Source organism: Panthera leo, chromosome D1 (genome assembly GCF_018350215.1).
Source record: "Panthera leo isolate Ple1 chromosome D1, P.leo_Ple1_pat1.1, whole genome shotgun sequence".
In the NCBI taxonomy this organism is placed as follows: domain Eukaryota; kingdom Metazoa; phylum Chordata; class Mammalia; order Carnivora; family Felidae; genus Panthera; species Panthera leo.
Genome location: NC_056688.1, coordinates 2038628 through 2057957, shown reverse-complemented (window position 1 = coordinate 2057957; position 19330 = coordinate 2038628). Strand labels below are relative to the sequence as shown.

Below are 19330 nucleotides of genomic sequence, written 5' to 3'. Positions count from 1 at the left end.
CATTTCTGTAGCAAACATTTGTCAAGATGAGGAACTGATCGGCCCAGGTTCCCTCCTTTCAGCGCCCTCCCTCCGGGACGATACATGCCAGAGGATCCAGCTTTGCTGTTCCTTCCTCACGGAGGGGAAACTGAGGGTTTCCTCTCTGCTGCGTTAGGGTTTACTAGCTGAGTGACTCACCTGAACTGTGTCATTGTTGTCGCTAGTGAAACAGGCATCACCATGAATATAGCATCTGGCTGGCTGTCTGGAGCAGAGCTTCACATGTGGTCAGTACTAACTGAGACTTATGTGTCACTGCTGTTATGTGGTGACCACACACAGTCTGGGTTTTGAACAAAATTCTATGAAAGACAGGCATCTGTGGTTCATCTTGTGCAAACAATGTGGGCCTTTAACACTAGATGTGTAATCACACATAAATCAGATCATGTAAAAGTGGGAGATATTACAATCACATCATTCCCAGCTTAACTTGTCTCAACAGTGAATTCGCGTTTTGTATAAAATTGTGATTTATGTTTTATCTTAGCGTTTTTAAATTCACATCCAGTCCCAAGAAGACAGACGGTACCTTGAATTTAAGTTCTAGTCCCTGCTGTGTTCTCACAGGACAGTTCACTGGCTATTTAAGTCAGACTTCCTGACGTGCACAACAACCCACATTTCACAGACACAAAATCTAAGCTCTGAGGCATCAGGGTTTTGGTAGAAGTGACAGGGCAAGTAAAGACTGGGAGCCTGGCCCTATAGTTCGGGATTCTAGCCACTCTGCAGTTAAACGCATGGCTGGAAACTGGCTTCGGTGAAAGTTCCATTGACCAACCACTTCCCTCCTGTGTAGCGATCTTAAACGTGGGTATTGCACGTCTGGTTGTAGCTGTCTGCCAAGGTACAATGCTATTTTTGCTTTTCTCTAAAATAATCTAATCAAGTGCAAATTACAGTCAAATCCCAACCAACTCTTAGTTGAGGTTATAAAAAGTTGAGTAAATTCTTCCATAATAACATATGTTACAAACAGACTAGAAAGTTTGCAGATAAAGGAAATCGGAACAGAATTAGTTCAGAATGTGAAAGGCTAACTTGACACGTTGTAATTTTTACGTTTACATTTTATCTCTAAATGGTTTTAATTTTTAAAAACTAGTGTTTTTTTTGAACTATGAGAGCACAACATTCTCCTCTAGGGGTGCTGAATCTCTCTTGCATAAACGAAGTCCACAGCTAAATGCTCCAGGGCATCTATGCTCCCCCGAGGCCCAGCTTCTTCCACAGTGTCTCCATCCTCTGTGGCTGCAAACACATGGCCCAAGGTCACAGTGTCTCTGTCTGGGCAGCAGAGGAGAGGAAATGGCGTATCGGCTGTGCCCTGTGAGGAAGCTACCATATCATATCTGCATTCAGCATTTTGGCCAAAAGTGAGTCACCAGGTTCCACTCGAGTAGAAGGCAGAGAAGGGTTATAGCTTTGTTCTGAGTGTCCACCAGCCCAGGTAAACACTATGATGTTCTGGCAACAGGGAGAGTGAAAACCGGGAGATGCACAGTAGTGTCTAACTCACAGACAGTCATGCCTTCTATGCAGGGAAGCAACCTTAGGAGTACAGACCAGTGGGACACCCGGTGGCTCAGTCGGTTGGGCATCCGGCTTCGGCTCAGGTCATGATCTCATGGTTCGTGAGTCTGAGCCCCATGTCAGGCTCTGTGCTGACAACCCAGAGTCTGGAGCCTGCTTCGGATTCTGTGTCTCCCTCTCTGTCCCTCTCCTGCTCATGCTCTGTCTCTCTCTAAAATAATCATTAAAGAGTCTATTTGTAAAAAAAATGAATAAGAAATAAAAGTACAGACCAGTCAGCAGCATTGCCTAGAATGTTACCACCATAGCGGAGTCCGCTCTTGTTCAAACAAACCCCGTTTTCATAACTATGGGTTATTTCAAGTAGAAATAAAGGCAACCTCCAAACTCACACTGGTGTCATTGGCTTGTTTAAATAAGCCAGAGAAAGATAATGGGATCAGACAACAGCCTAAATATAATATTTGATTAAGTTGGGGTCTTCGTTACCTTTTGGCTTTCCTGTACAACACTTTCTTCTTTACCCCACCATGCTAACCAGTACCTAAGTCACCTCTAAAAATGAGGAGAAAGGAAAGATCATCCACCCACGGTGCTGAATCCTAGCAAATTCCTTATCTCTGCTTTTACCTTTGGACCTTCTTCTATTGACTTGATCCCTTTAGCGGTGGTTCTCAGGAACTGGAAAAGAGGAGAAGACAAATCGGGCACAGAATAATCAGAATGGGTAATGGTTGCAGCATAATACTCTGGTTGATACTCATTCTTCCATTTTGTAAACACCAAACATTGACTGGCGTGTCTCCAGGTAGGGAATAGCTATGAGGCCTTGACTCTCCTCCCCACAGGCTCTCCTCCCCAACCCCCTCTGCTTTGGTTTTTTCTTGTCTTTCCAGCAACCACTTAAGTATTTGAGTATGTTCATTTATCCACTGGGAAGTTTTCAGTCTTGCCATCTGGAAAGGCTCCAGATACACTAAGGCAGGGAACTGGCTGGAGCTTCTGGACCCTCGCAGGAATATGCTCTGCTCCTTATAATGTAGATTCGTGATTGTCCAGCACAAAATTCATCTCTTTCATGAAACTTTGAGAATTAATTTCCCTCCTGTGCAAGGGTTGGTGAAGCATTTACGAAGGTATGACGATAAAGAAAGAATAAGATAAAAATTCAACCAGACCATCTCCAACATCCTTTTAATTTCCAAAGTTTTTTTATTCAAGGGCTCCAGGGAAAGTAGTTGTGTTTTCACAGCGATCACACAGCGACAATGATGCTGCCCTAAGTGACTCAGATGTTTTGGAAGGAATCTCTGTGATGTCCTTGGGAATTCTGGAGAGTGTTCAGCTGTGTCTAGCGATGAACAACAGTCTCTGAGGATGGTTTTGATTTGGGGGCACGATCTAAAACAATCCAGAGACAGATCTGATGGTTAAGGTGTCCGGAAGCAGCTTTAACCATTGACTGAATAAACACTTGTTGAGTTCGGACGTAAGCAAGTGGCAGAAACCAGGGCGTGGGCCGTGCACTTCCTGCTCCCCGATGCCGACATGACAAGGAGCCCAAGGGGTGATCTTCTGGGTTTCAGGTGCTTCGGAGTGTGGCTCTGCGTCCCCAGGGCCTTGCGCAGCCTTCCTCCCAGGACTCGTCTGTGGGCACACTTTCCTGAGGAGGAGGATGGGAAACACAGAGCCCACACGTCATGCCGACCACACTGAATGAGGCTCATGCCGACCACACTGAATGAGGCTCATGCGGGTCAAATGGGAGAAACCATCGGGGGTGACTGCAGGGGTCCGTTGCCTTTTCTCACTTCCATCCCCACACCTGTTTTTGGAAGGACAGTAGAAAGCCTCAGAAAAATCAAACCTCTGAACAATATTTGGTTGGAAACACGTTAAGGCAGGTTCAGTTTCTGCTCTTGAAACGGATTTCTGTGTGCATGTGTTTGCAGGGCTGGTGGCAGGAAGTGCTTGCAGCCCACCGTCTTCTCGCTGAACGCACTTTCCTCCGGGTGCCTTTGCCCCTTCACCTCTGTGTTGTGCTGGCTGGGATCTCCAACACCATGGAGGAGTGGGAAGGCTCGTCCTGCTTCTCTGTTAGAGAGGGTGCTTCTAGGGGCGCCAGGGGGGCTCGCCTGTCCCCAAAGGGTCCCTGCTGCAGCAGTCACAGGAAACCGGAAACCCCTGGATGATGCCTCCCCCCCCCCCCCCCCCCACCAGTCGGGCAGACCTCCTCCAGCAGGTGGGAGCCAGGCTCTGGGAGGCCCCGCCGCCGTGTGGGCTTGGCTCTGCCCGGGGGCTCCCTGCAGCCCAGCCTCAGCTGTGGCGCTTCCACCTTCACAGTCCTCGTCTCCCTTCGTCCTTTAGTGTGAGCTCACTGTTGACATCCTGGGGCTGTTCTCCTGATCTGACCATACACACGGTGATAGAAAAAAAGTAGTTAACATTTCTAAATTCAATTCAAATCACTCAGAAACTCAAAGATTACACCATAAAATATATTTATTGAAGCTTCCAGACATTGTAGAATTTTCCTGTTTCATAGAAACAGCTGGTAAACGGCCACATACGTGAGAAATTGTAACTTCTCATTGTTTACTTAGTCCATTTATAAAATCTTCCTCCTGCCCTCTCTGCCGTCGTGCCCCATTTCTTCTGGATTACTCCGAGATGCTGTGTATTTTAACTAAAATAGAATATATTTTTAAGTGTTTAAATGAAAAACTGGTCTTCTATTTTATTAACACAAATTAGGATACAAAAAACAGCCAAAGAATTAATTACTGCTTCCTTAAGTACACCATTTTCAACCTCTTACATACATAAATTTTTGAGCCCCTGGAAACCTGAACTGCTTCACAAAAATATTTAATGTTATGAAGGGAATACTCCATTTAACATTAACTCCATTAAACTATCGCTTGAAAGTTGCGTGGTCTGTCATGACCCACTACACAACCCAAGGAGATCAGTAACAAAAGGTACTTAGCAATGTGATAATTTTTTGAACATTTTAAATGCAGACTGGCCACATACTTATTCAAAGTTTAAAGTAGCAAATGTTTCTTTTTTTGCTAATACAGCTTTTACTGTCGTTACACTCTACTGATTTTTTAGAAACAAAGCAGCTCCACACTGAATCCACCGGTCCGGGCTGCCCCCACACGGAACGTCAATGTTGGTCACCACACGATCCCTCTCAGCACTCGTGTAAACAGGCAAAGATATGCACTCATCAGGGGAATAGGGACCGTATGCACCCTGCAAAAAAGAATGACTTTGTTTTAAAATATGGCAATATACTATTTTGAAGCAGAGCAGTAGAGAAGCAAAGAAAACTCTCCCAAATAATAAGATTTAATATATTAGGAAATGTTTTAACACTAGCATCATAAACCCCATGATCCAGCTGTAACAATCATTTACAAATGTGCTTTTATTTTTAAATTGGTTGACTTATTTAGAGAGCAGCATGAGCAGGGCAAGGGTAGTTAAGTGAGGGAGGGGCAGAGGTGAAGGGGGGGTGGGCTCGGGGGAGAATCCCGAGCAGGGGCCAGGTTGTTGGCACTGAGCCCGATGTAGGGCTTGAACGCATGAACTGTGATGTGAGATCATGACCTGAGATGCGATCAGGAACTGGAGGCTCAATCAAATCAGCCACCCAGGGGCCCAGATTACTGCCATTTTGTTAATTATGTGCTGGTTGTTTTTGTCATTCTCTGTTGCCCCCAGGGCTGTCCTCTTGCGGGACTGACGGCATTCTTTAGTGTTAGGCTGGAGTTCTTCCTCGCTGTGCGTTTTGTCTTTTTACTATAGATTTTGGTCTCCAGTGACTGTGAGTTGGAGAACTCCCTAAACATACTGCCATCTGGGCTCTCTGGTCTCGGCCATGCAAACGAGATGATGAAGGGACGTCATCACTTGGAAAGCGTCATGGTGAGCCCCTCACACTGTGGGGCTGCTGTGGCCCTGAGGCCCACCATCTCCAGAAGTCCACCTGTGGCAAACGTGCCCTCCTGCCCGGCATGGGGGGAAAGTCACCAGAGAGCTAAGGCTGAGAGGGGGACCCCCACGGGCCCAGATGTAAAAGGTACCTGAACGTGGCACTGTGGGCCGGACCTGGATTCTGTGCGGGGACAGGCGCTGAAGCTGAGAGGGGGGCTGCGGTGGCATCGCGTCCATCTTCCGGGTCTCATCGATGAGTCACACGATCCACGTTCTGGGTTGAAACAACACATGCAGAGAGCGTTCTGTATCAGCTTGATGGTCGCTCCAGTTCACGCGCACTCCCAAAGGACACGCGCTGTCTCATCTATTTTGTGAGTCCCTTAACTAATTTTCTACATGTGATTGAGTTTACTAGCTCTTTGAACCTTCACACCAGCTTTGTGATTATTTGTTTAGTTCTTCGTGCAGATATGTCTTCTTTCATTTGAAATGTATTCCTCTGTCGCCTCATTTTGTCTCACTTCCTATGGGTTACATGGAAAGCTTTTAGAAGTCTTCAAAGAAAGGCCTCCGTGGGCATGTTCCGTGGGTAGACTGCATGTACCTGGTGGCTCCGGTGGACTATGTGGAGGTGGACTGTAGCCTGGGGTCCTGGGGCATCTCTCACCAGTATCCCCCTGATGGCACGGCTGGAGCTGAAGGTAACCTGGCTGGGGGCTCCTGGCAGGGCAGGTGCTGCTGAAGCAGGGAGGGGCTGGAAGACCCCAGGGTGTCTCACACAAGGGTTGCCTGCTGAGTCATGCGGAGCTGAAGTGGGTACCTGCGTACCTTGGCAAGACATCTGGAGCCATGATGGGTGTTGTCAGAGCATGTCCTGTTGTGTGGACATGTGTAGGGCCATCTTGGGACGGCTGGGGCTGGTGGAGGCTGGGGATCTGGGACTCGCTACAGCAGCTGGCTAGCCAGGGCCCCCATAGCCTGTGCCCATCTGCGCTGTCAATGTGGAAGGGGAACGTTACAGTGGCTCCAGCCAGCTCCCCTCCCCGCAATCCACAAGAGAGGTCCACGCATCTCCTGCTATTAGGCAGACACTGCAGGCCTGGATCCTTTAAACCATAGCTGCCCTATCAAATGACGGCTCTCGTTCCTGTGCCCCAGGGTAGACCAATCTGCTCAGCATCTCTCAGGGCTGGCCCTCCAGGTGTGGATGGCGGTGGGGACGGGGCTTGGTCCCCCTTGCTCTTCTCTCCATGGTCCTTCTATCCTCTGTCCTGCAGAGACGTTGCTCTGTTGGCCCGGTGCATCGGTGTTGACTCCATGTGTGTCTGTGAAGGAGGGGAGTCAGGGTCTTTTCCCATGTCACCATCTCAGATCCTCTCCCAACAGTACTTCCTTAATGTCCTCTTCTCTCCATTATCCACCTAGTTCTAAGTTTTTGTTGTTGCTGGAACCATAATTCAAATAAAGCCCACATGCTGCAGTTTGTTGATAGGTCTCTTAGTTCTCCTAAATTTATAGGTTTTTGCTCCTGTTTTCCTTGAAGTTTATTTGCTGAAGAAACCACATCCTGGTTGGTTCCATTCCCATGGCATCACGTTCTTCCATTCCCTGGATTCCTGGGAACTGGATCCGGAGGTGAGTTTGGATTCAGATTGAATTTTTGGCACAAACCCTGCAAAGGTGGCACTGTATGCTTTCACAAGAAGGCACGCAGTATTTGGGTCTCTCTTTAGATATGAGGAGCCACGAGATTCTATCACACCAGAATCACACAACAGGAATCTAATTCCACTAACCCTTCTTCACTTCTAGGCAGACAGGGATATACAAGGAGAAACTCCCATTACCAATCTTTGGATCATCATGAGGCATCATTCACTTAGAAAAGGCCGAAGAAACGCCCCTAAGTTCCCTCTGTTTATGTGCTTTCCAAGTAAATTTGTTCCCTAGTATGCTGTAAAGGTGATTAATGACCTCCTCCTTCCTTAAAAGTATTACGGCGAATTGGTGGATTTCAGCACACCTGGTGGGTTTCCATCGGTGCCGCTATTCTTGCATTGCTACTAAAACTGTCAGTCTCTGCACAGGGGGAGTTCTTTAAATTGGCTCTTGAGTATTTATTGTTTGTTTTTTGCTATGTGTCAGGTCATCTTCAGCTTTCTTGCTTTCTGGTATGTCAGTGGGTGATAGCCCATCTTGTACATCTGCTGTCTCAGAAATTCGATGAGTCGTGATTGTGAGGATCCTTGAGATTCCTTTAATGGGAAGTGGCGGCAGGGATTGTGACATGGGAACGCCTTCTCACCCCCCTCTAGGATTATTCTGTGATGGGGGCTTAGAAGCACATATTTTCTAAAGAGAAATATCACGAGTTCATGGAATTTCCAATTCCAATTTTGGATTAATGTGCTTTTTGAGTTGATATACAATTTTATTCCACTAATGATTACTTCTTAGACTTGAAATGAGACTTAAGGGGAAAAGCTGGACTCATTCTAGAATTTGACACATGGAGAATGGGAAACCCAGGGAGGCTGCACCGTGGTAAGGAGCCACAGTCAGCCAGAGAAAGGTCTGCCACATGAACACTGGCACCTGGGCACTGTGTTCTTTCGTCGCTTTCAGAAGAGAAGACACAGGACGATGGAAAAGGAATCGGCTTCGGGCTCTGGAGTACCTGGCCTCTCTGAGCACCAGTTTCTCTATTTCTCAAGGGTACTTGTCCACCTAATAGGATGTTGAAAGGACTCAACGGTACATGAAATAATTCAAATATAAAGCATTTATCCACACATCTCTAATTCTTTGGGCTACATATACAAATCATTTTTTTTAATTCCCTACCAATTCTCAGATGAACCAGACCAAAAAAAAAAAAAAACGTAGCTTTTTAGCTTCTACTACATGTCGTGAACGGTGTTAGGACAGAGAGAAACAAAAATACTTTTTCCTACCTGGAAAAATTTACAACACACACTCTATTTTTAAGGATAAGAGGGAATTATATGAAATTTTGATTATCTTTTCCAATATGCCCCCCGCCTCCCGCTTACACAGATGCTGCCTCAACATCTGCCTCTTCTGGTACTTGATCTATATCAGTTAAGTCCCTTTGAAAGCTCATTCACTCGTAACTTGCCTAAATCTTAACCTGATTTGCACAGAACAAAACCCATTCTCTATGGAGAATCATTGCCCAGATACATAAAGAGACCATCTGCCCTGCATCTCATTTTTCTCTTTTTGTATTGGTGATTCTGTCGGGTTTTTATCCATTTCACTTAACAGCATTTTATATGCTAATGTCATGCTTAGAATTATAGAGCCTAAGCATTTTAGTATATAGCCAAATAAAGAGAAAAATAATCTTTGAAGCTTAAAATTCAGCTTAGGAAACACTATATTCATCAAACATACAGACTGTAACTTTTGGGAAAATGAGTATTTTGGAAAATCAAAATAATGTATTACTCTGGGATATGTTAAACTTACAAAGATTAAGGAAGAAAATGAATCCTCACTTGCACCTCAGAGAAAATACAGGATTTGGAGCTGAGAGAATTTTCACCATTATCAGCTGGTGCCTAAGCTCTTCCCTCTTCTCCAATTCTGCTTCCATGGCAGAGCTTCAGGTTCCAGAAGCTTCTGTAATTTTCACGACTCCGTAGCCACTCCTGAATCTAGTAACCTAGTGCAGGCCTGTACTGTCACATCCCTCAGCAGAGAGCGCACACACACACTGTATATTCTTGGGATGAAATGATCTACATCTATGAATACCTGTTTACAGACCTCAGAAGGGTCTTAAATTATCTCTGTCACCTGACACTTGCTTTGCTGGCCATCACTTTGATGGGAGACATGAAAATAGAAACGGCATACTGAAACGTCACCATGCTAGTCCTTCCTCTTAGCTGTGATGCCAAGTGATTTTGTCTTTAAATTAACTTAACAGTAATGCAGAGCTGATATTTTGCATGTTCACTATTGATTTTCTAGTTTTTGCATATATTTCCAAATCCTTCCACTCTTGCTTGGTTTTTGTTGTAATGTGGGGGTACAAATCTTGCTACCAAAACCTACAGTGTTTTGTCTTTTTAATTGTTTGAGAGAGAAAGAGCAAGCGCACACACACGGGAAGGAGCAGAGAGAAGGAGAGAGAGAGAGAGAGCCCCCAGCCGTCTCTGCACTCTCAGTGCAGGGCGCAACGTAGGACTCAAACTTTTGAACCATGACATCAGGACTCCCGAGGGGAACTCAAGAGTCGGACACGTAACCGACAGAGCCACTGGGAGCCCTTGTACCGTGTTTTCAAAGCAAAGCAGCACTGTTGTCTCCTAAGTTCTCTGTCGTACTTGTTTGCTGGCATTTTTTATTCAAGTGTATGTGGCACACAGCGTTCTCCTTCCTGTGCACGATAGGAGTTGACGACTGTGAGCAGCTTTCAGTGCTCATCAGGGCAAGCATTTCCTGAGCCCCGTCACCTGTCTCACCCAGGCCCACTGTTGCTTCCTACAACTTTGCCGGTCATTTCTCAACCTCTCTTTCCTGGTAATCATTAGAACCTGTGAAGAAGCGAAATGTACTTGCTCTCAGGTCACAGGAGCACAGCTAAGTCCTTTGGCATTTCCGCTGTTAGCACAGTACCTTGTGCAGACAGAAGCCCCGTCGATATCGTTTAGCTGAATCAAATTCTTATGACCCAAATCCCACTTTAATATGTTTCTAGTAACAGACAAGCTTAGGTAAGAAACATTTGCACGAAACTAAAATTGTACTAAATACTATTAATAAACTCGCTGAGTGCTATTAACAAACACACAAACGAATGCAAACAAGAAGACTCATTAGGAAGCCTTACAATGTTACAGGCCATGAACACAAAGCAGTTAGACATTACTAAAATTTAGTAATTAAAAACCTGTATGTTGTTCTTAAAGTGGTTAATATCCTCATATATCCTACTTTATTAAAATAGAATCTGGTCCACTTTTTCAGTTCCATAATGAGGCTAAAATTTGGATTTCATACTCCTTTCTGAGCTCCGGAGAGTAAGTCAGAAGTGTGCATGTGTTACGAACAGCAGGCAGCAGGCTAGTATTTGAAGTAAGACAATTCGTTTCACAAAAGGCAAATGAAGATATGAGCAAACAACTTCACCAACAAACCAAAGAAAACAACAAAATGAGAAAACACCAGAAAACAAAATGAGAAAACACCAGAAAACAAAATGATCTAGCTTGATTACGTTTTAAGTATTTGGCTAATATGTTTTATTATATATTTTTTTTTGTAAATATTTTGTTTTTAAGTAATCTCCATGACCAATGTGGGGCTCAAACCCCCAACCCTGAGGTCAAGAGTTGCATCCTTTACCACTGAGCCAGGGTTTTATAATATTTCTCATCAGTTGATGCATAAACCCAACTAACTTATTTTAAAACACACTTTTTTTTTTTTTTTTTTTTTAGAAAAGAAGATACTAGAAAATCAGCTTTAATGTACATGAAAGTGGCACGATTTAGCGATCTAACTTCAGAACAATATTTCAAAACAGGAAACGGACAACTTGCCAGCAGTGAGTACCATGAAAGATGCTGTTTGGTCAAGACTAAAATGTACTTTGACAGAGAAATACTTTCTTCATATATTTCAATAATATAATGCTCATAATACAGTTTTCACAGCAAGTCCCTAACAGAGAAAAACATCACATAGAAAATATATTAATATTTATTATTTTAAACCAGGGTGCATACAAGACAGAGCTTTGAGCATACATCTACTGACACACAAGGTGATAATATTTTTATATAAAACTAATACAAAGACTGTTTTTGTGAGCAGTGCACAGAATCCCGTTTTAGTCCCTAGGAAGGCTGTTTCTGAAGTTGAACTGTCTGTGGTGGTATCTGCTGACATTCTCAAATATGTAATGAATCTTCAAGGGCAAGCAGACAACGCTGTGTTTATTAAATTTGCACTGAATAGGGTTTCTTGAGAACCATGGAATAACGTCGTATACAACAGTTTTGGGAAATGCTTTAGAGAAAGCAAGTATTTTTTCGGGTAAAACCCCCTCAGATAATCCCACTTTGCATGTAGATTATTTCAACCCGAACTCCTGAGCTAGAACTGCAGCAATGTTAAGAATCTGCATTGTGAATGAGTGTGTAAATGACATTGTGCATGAGTGAGTGTGTAAATGAACAGCGTCACCTTAGTGCACACAGATCATGTGCATAGGAAAACAAGGAAAAGAGCTTCATGTGTATTTTATTTATAATTCCTCTTGAGAATTCCTAATTCTATCATTAATTGGCAAAGTGCATTGCCTTTATAACAGAAGAATGGTAGAGCCCCTCCCCCAGTAAAATCGGGAGAATCTCTTGCTCTTACCCTTCAGCTGGTACCGCATGCTGGAACATAACAAACTCTGGCAATCTAAAATGTTCTAGAGACAGCAGAGGGGCCGTGTGCTTCATAGCAGGGCTGGCCACACTCCTGCAGGAATGGAGCTACCCAGGGCCGTCAGGGGGCAGATAAGGTGGAAACAACTGGGAAGGAACCTTCTTCTGATCCAAAGAGGAAGAGTCACCAAAGTTTTGAACTGCTTATCTCCTCTGAGTTTATCAGAGGACTGTAGACTTCTGCCATAAACTAGCTTTTAAAAACATTTTTTTAATGTTTATTTATTTTTGAGAGACAGAGAGAGAAAGAGTGTGAGTGGAGGAGGGGCAGAGAGAGAGGGAGACACAGAATCTGAAGCAGGCTCCAGGCTCCGAGTTATTAGCACAGAGCCCAATGTGGGGCTCGAACTCACGAACCACGAAATCATGAACTGAGCTGAAGTCGGACACTGAACTGACTGAGCCACCCAGGCACCCCTGCCATAGAGTAACTTTAAGAGTAAATGAAAAAGTAAATTTTTTTACTGGCTTATGTAAATTGATGTGACGCTTCCTTTCATTTTATGCTGGCTCCTTCTCTCCTAGTAAAAATGCACTAAATGTTAATGTTCTTTCCCCCCTAAATTCTGTAAAACATTTTAAAAAATCTACAGCTGCCCTAAATTTTTTTTTCTTCGACAAAGTATTGCTTCTGTCAAACAGAAGTTGGAGAGTTTGAGTCCTGTGGTTTCTGATGCAGCTCCTCAAGTCTGCTCTTGTCTGAAAGCAGATGAGATCCACGTCAGCAGGCAGGGATGTCTCCCCCTAGATTTTATTCGTGGATACTGAGATCTGAACTTGATATAATTTTCTCACATCATAACTACTGTTCTCAGTTGTCGGCCATAGTAACCACAGAAAAATCACGCACAGGTCCGATGGCCATGAGCTGCACAGCGGGGCCGTGTGGGCTCACGCCGCTCAGCAGTCTGGGCCTGGGCCCGAGAAGTAGACAGCGCCCCGGGTTGAACGTTAACTGCCTGATGGCTTAGCACGCTGTCCAGGTCACAATGCACAATCTTTGAAGCTTCCATTTTGCTTACAATGGAGATGAAAATCCTATCTCAGACTTTCTTGGAAGGCCTACATATTCTGTATTTCACACATACGTGCCTGGCACGTAATCAGTACAAATACATGCTAATTGTTATAGTTGACACTAGCACTCCCATTGTGGGGCTCATGAACAATCACTTAATTCACCGGATGGCCAGTTACTTACCAGCCAACCAGGAAAACTGCTAACTGACCAGACCCGCAGGCCTGTGATGAAAGGGGTTGTGTGTTCCATGCTGTGACCACATCCATCCTCTTAGAGCCAGACTGACTTGAGTCACACCTTACCACAGTCCTGTTCTAAACCCTGCTGGCCATACGTGCTGTGAACCCCGGGAGTGGTTATATGCCTTGTCATATGTGGTCTCAGCCTTCCTTCATTTTTTAGTGAAGTGTAGCTGACAGGCCGTGTTTCATCAGTGTCAGGGGTACAGCATGTGATTGGACAAGTCTATACGTTCCAGTGGGTCACCACAGTGTGGCTGCCCCTGTCCCCATGCAAACTCCGCTGACTACATTCCCTGTGCTGTGCCTGTCATTCCCGTGATGTATTCATCCAATAACTGCAAGCCTGCACCTCCCCCTCCCTCCACCCACCCCCCCTCCCGGCCCTGCCTTCTGACAGCCCTGTTTGTTCTCTGTAGTTTTGGGTCTGTTTCTGTTTTGTGTTTACGTGTGTCTTTTATTTTTTAGATTCCTCATAGATGTGAAATCCTATGGCCTTTGTCTTTCTCTGACTTCTTGAAATTAGCATTATACCCTATAGGTCCATCCATGTTGTCACAAATGGCAAGATGTCATTCTTTTTTATGACTAATACTCCGTTGTATACCATACACATCTTCTCTATTTATTTGTCTGTGGATGAACGCTTGGTTGCATCCATTATCTTGGCTGTTGTACATAATGCTGCAATGAACATAGGGGTGCATGTACCTTTTTTGAATTGGTGTTTTCATACCCAGTAGATGAATTACTGGATCGTAGGGTAGTTCCATTCTTACTACTTTCAGGAAGCCCCATACTGTCTTCCACAGTGACTGCATCAACTTACATTCCTACCAGCAGTGCTTGAGACTAACAACTTCTCCACATCCTTGCCAGCACGTGTTGTTTTGTGTGTTGTTGGCTTTAGCCATCCTGACAGGTATGAGGTGATACCTCTTCATAGTGTTGACTTGGATTTCCCTGAGGGTGGGTGATGTTGAGCATCTTTTCACGTGTCTGTTGGCCATCTGGATGTCTGGAGAAATGTCTGTTCATGTCTTCTGCCCATCTTCAATGGGATTATTTGTTTCTTTTGCTCTGGAATTGAATAAATCCTTCATATATTCTTCATATACTTATTGGATGTATCATTTAGTAGACCACCTTTTCATTTGGTAGAGGTTTCTTTCACCATGCAAAAGCTTTTTATTTCTGGCATAATTTGCTTTTGTTTCCCTAGCCTCATAAGACACATCTAGAAAAATGTTTCAACAGCTGATGTCAAAGAAATTACTGCCTGTATTTGCTGCTAGGAGTTTTATGGTTTGTCTCACATTTAGGTCTTTGATCCGTTTTGAGTTTATTTTTGTGTGCTGTGTAAGAAGGTGGTCCAGGTTCATTCTTCTGCATGTCGCTGTCCCGTTTTCCCAGCACCATTTGTTGAAGAGATGTTTTTGCCACATTGTGCATTACTGCTTCTCTTGCTGTCTATTCCCTGACCGTATAAGCACCGGTTTATTTCTGGTTCTCTAATCTGTTCCATTGATCTATGTGTCTATTTTGGGGCCGGTACCATACTGTTGTGATTACTAAAGATTCATATTATACTTTGAAATCTGGGATTGTGATGCCTCCAGACTTGTTCTTTCTCGACAGAGCTTCAGCTGTTCGGAGTCTGCTGGGGTTCCACACAAATTTTAGTACTATTTATTCTAGATAGGTGAAAAATGTTGGTATCTTAATAAGGACTGCATTGAATCCTTTCAGTAAGATGCACATTTAACAATACTTTTACACATTTCACACATTAGGAATGGAATATGTTTCAAATTGTGTCATCTTCGGTTTACTTAATGTTATACAGTTTGTAGACTATAGGTCTTTCACCTCCTTATTTAAGTTTATTCCTATGTATTTTATTATTTTTGGTGCAATTGTAAATGGGATTTTCTTTTTAAATTTATTTATTTTTAATTGCAGCATAGTTAACCTAGAGTGTTACATAAGTTTCAAACATACAGTATAGTGATTCCACAGTTCTATATATTACTTGTTACTCAGTGCTCATCAAGATAAGTGTAATCTAACTCCCTGTGACCTGTCTCACCCATTCTTGCACTGACCTTCCTTCTATTAAGTGCCAGTTTGTTCTCTATAGTTAAGAATGTTTTTTGGTTTTTCTCTTTTTTTTCTTTGTTCATTTGTTTTGTTTCTTAAATTCTACATATGAATGAGATCATATGGTATTTGTCCTTCTCTGACTTGCTTATTTCACTTTAAGTATTGTATTCTCATGTTCCATCCGTGTCCTTGTAAATGGCAGGATTTTGTTCATTTTTACTGGTGAGTAATATTCCAGTGTGTGTGTGTACTCCACGTCTTTATCCAGTCACCTATCGATGGACATTTGCATTGCTTCCACATCTTGGCTACTGTAGACAACACTGGGGTGCATGTTATCTTTTTGCATTAGAGTTTTCTTTTTTTTTTTTTTTTTCCTTCCCTGCCCCCATGGTCTTCTGTTAAGTTTCTCAGGATCCACACAGGAGTGAAAACATATGGTATCGGTCTTTCTCTGTATGACTTATTTCACTTAGAGAGTCTTCATATTCTTTGGGTAAATACCCAGTAGTGCAATTACTAGATTCCAAAGTAGTTCTATTTTTAAATTTTTAAGGAACTTCCTTACTGTCTTCTACAGTAGCTGTATCAACTTCCATTCCTGCCAGCAGGGCATAAGACTTTTTCTCCATATCCTTAACACCACTTGCTGTTTCTTGTGTTTTTTATTTTTGCCATTCTGACAGATGTGAAGGGATATCGGACGGTGGTTTTGATTTGTATTTCCCTGATGATGAGTGATGGTGAGTATCTTTTCAAATGTCTGTTGGTCATCTGTATGTCTCCTTTGGAGAAATGTCTGTTATGTTTTCTGCCCGTTTTTAAATTGGATTTTTGTGTGTGTTGAGTGGTACAAGTTCTTTATATATTTTGGAGACTAACCCTTTATTGGATATGTCATTTGCAAATATCTTCTCCCATTCAGTAGGCTGTCTTTCAGTTGTGCTGGTGGTTTCCTTTGTTGTGCAGAAAGAAGCTTTTTATTTTGATGTAGTCCCGATACTTTATTTTTGCTTTTGTTTCCCTTGGCTCAAGAGACAAACCTAGTAAGTAACTGTAGTGACCAAGGTCAGGAAAATTGCTGCCTGTGTTCTCTTCCATGATTTTCATGGTTTCCCGTCTCACATTTATGTCTTTAACCCATTTTGAGTTTATTTTTGTGTACGGTGTAAGACAATGGCCCACTTTCATTCTTTTGCATCTTGCTGTCCAGTTTTCCCAACACCATTTGTTGAAGAGATTTCTTCCCGTTGCATATTCTTGGCTCCTTTGTCATAAATTAACTGACCATGTAAATGTGGTTTTACTTTGGGGCCTGCTATTCTGTGCCATTGATCAATATGTCTATTGTTGTGACAGGACCATATGGTTTTGATTACTATAGTTTTGCAACATACCATTAGGTCTGGAATTGTGATACCTCCAGTTTTGTTTTTCAGATTGTATGGCTTTTTTGTTTTCTGGTTTTATATGTATTTTAGGATTGTTTATTCTAGTTCCATGAAAAATGTTGTTGATATGTTGTTAGGGATTGCATTAAATATGTAAATTGCTTTGGACAGTACACACATTTTAACAACATTTTGCTCTTCCCACCCATGTGCACGGACTGTGTTGGTTGCTTTGTGTCGTCTTCAGTTTCTTTCATCAATGTTTGATGTTTTCAGAGTGTAAGTCTTCTACCTCTTGGGTTACGTTTATTCTTAGTTATCTTATTATGGGCTGCAAATGTAAACGGGATCGGTTTCTTATTTTTGCTTTCGGCTGCTTCATTATCAGTGTACAGAAATGCAGTGGAATTCTTTTTAAAATTTTAATTCCAATATAGTAAACATACAGTGTTATATTAGTTTCAGGTGTACAATGTAATGATTGAACAATTCCATACATCACTCAGTGGTCCTCACAGCAGGTGCACTCCTTAATCCCTGTTACCTGTTTCCCCATCCCCCCCACCAATACCCTTTCCTGACCCGTAGGAACCTTCAGTGTGTTCCTGAGAGTTAATATAGAGCCTGTTTCCTGGCTTGTCTCTTCCTCTCTTTTTTAAATACCTTTGCTCGTTTGTTTTGTTTCTTAATTCCACATGAGTGAAATCATATCCCATTTGTCTTTCTTTGGCTTATTTCACTTAGCATAATGCTCTCTAGCTCCATCCATGTTGTTGAAAATGGCAAGAATTCTTTTTTATGGCTGAGTAATATTCAATGGCACCCCCCGCCCCCCCCCCCCAAACACCCTGCATCTTCTTTATTCATTCATCTATCCATGGACACTTGGGCTGCTTCCATAATTTGCCTGTTATAAATAATGATGCTATAAACAGAGGGATGTATGTATCCCTTTGAATTAGTTTTTGCATTTTTTGGTAAATACTCATGAGTGTGATTACTGGATTGTACAGTAGTTCTTTCTCTTTTAACTTTTTGAGGAACCTCATACTGTTTTCCACAGTGGCTGCACCAGTTTGCATTCCCACCAACACTGAACTAAGGTTGCTTTTTCTCCACACCCTTGCGAATCTTGTTTGTGTTGTCGATTTTAGCCATTCTGACAAGGTAGGAAGTCATATCTCATTGTGGTTTTGATTTGCATTTCCCTGATGCAATGCGATGGATTTCTGTATATTGATTTGTATTCTGTGACTTTACTGAATTCATTTATCAGTTCTAAGTAGTTTTTGGGTGGACTGTTTACAGTTATCCCTATGACATCATGTCACGACCTGCAAATGATGAAAGTGTGACTTCTTCCTCACCGATTAGGATGACTTTGATTTTTGTTGTCTCACTGCTGCCTCTAGGACTTCCAGTACTATGTTGTATAAAAGTGGTGAGAGTGGACAACCTTGTCTTGGGAAAAGCTCTCAGGTTTTCACCATTTAGTATGATGTTCACTGTCAGTTTTTCATACATGGCCTTTATTACAGGGAGCTAGGTTCCCTCTAAAGCTACTTGGTTGAGGCCTTTTATCATGAATTGAAGTTGTATTCTGTCAAATGCTTTTTCTGCAGCTACTGAAAGCCTGTTTTTCTTTATCATTTCTCTTACTGATGTGATGTATCATGTTGACTGATTTGCAAATGACAAACCACCCTTGCCTTCATTATGGAAATATATCTGACTTCATTGTGGTGAATGATTTTAGTGTACTGTTGAATTTGGTTTGCTAGTATTTTATTAAGAATATTTGCAACCATATTCATAAGAGACATTAGCCTATAGTTCTCTTTTCTAGGGAAGTCTTTATCTGGTTTTGCTATCAGGGTAATGCTGGCCTGGTAGAATGAATTTGGAAATTTTCCATCTTTTTCTATTTTTTTTGAATAGTTTGACCAAAATAGGTATTAACTTTTCTTTAAATGTTTGGTAGAATTGCCTTGGGAAGCCATCTGGCCCTCAACTTTTGTTTGTTGGGAGTTTGATTACTGATTCCATTTCATTGCTGGTAATTAGTCTGTTCAAATTTCCTGTTTCTTCCTGGTTCAGTTTTGTAAGTTCCTACGTTTCTAGGGATTTATCTATTTGTTCTCAGTTCCAATTTGTTGGTGTATAATTTTTCACAGTATTTTCTGGCAACTGCTTGTATTTCTTGGTTGTTTGCTGAGTCTGGCTAGAGATTTATCAATTTTGTTGAACTTTTAAAATTTTTTTAGTTTCTATATCACTTATTTCTGCTCTAATCTTTTTATTTCCTTCCTCATGCTGCTTTTGGGTTTTGTTTGTTCTTCTTTTTCTAGCTCTTTTAGGTTCAAGGTTAGGTTGTTTATTTGAAATTTTTCTTGTTTCTTGACGTAGGCCTGAATACATACGTATTTCCATCTTACAACTGCTTTTCCTGTGTTCCAAAGAATTTGGACAATTGTGTTTTATTTTTTAAAATTTTACCATTATTCTTTATTTCAATTCCAGTACAGTTAACAAACTGTGTTATACTAATTTCAGGTGTACAATATTGTGATTCAACAATTC

General features: G+C 42.4%; 1 protein-coding gene across 3 annotated transcripts in view; it reads right to left on the bottom strand.

Annotated features, from left to right (window-relative positions):
- Nucleotides 1-4062: 4062 nt before the first annotated feature.
- DYNC2H1 (dynein cytoplasmic 2 heavy chain 1) overlaps nt 4063-19330 on the bottom strand; it is a 342439-nt gene continuing 327171 nt past the window's right edge. For 2 of the 3 annotated variants that reach the window (XM_042906646.1, XM_042906647.1), the window contains exon 89: nt 4063-4839. In XM_042906646.1, coding sequence (XP_042762580.1) covers nt 4681-4839 — 159 coding nt within the window. In that variant the 3' untranslated portion in view covers nt 4063-4680. The remainder of the gene's footprint in view (nt 4840-19330) is intronic. The other variant, XR_006193953.1, reaches the window with a different exon arrangement.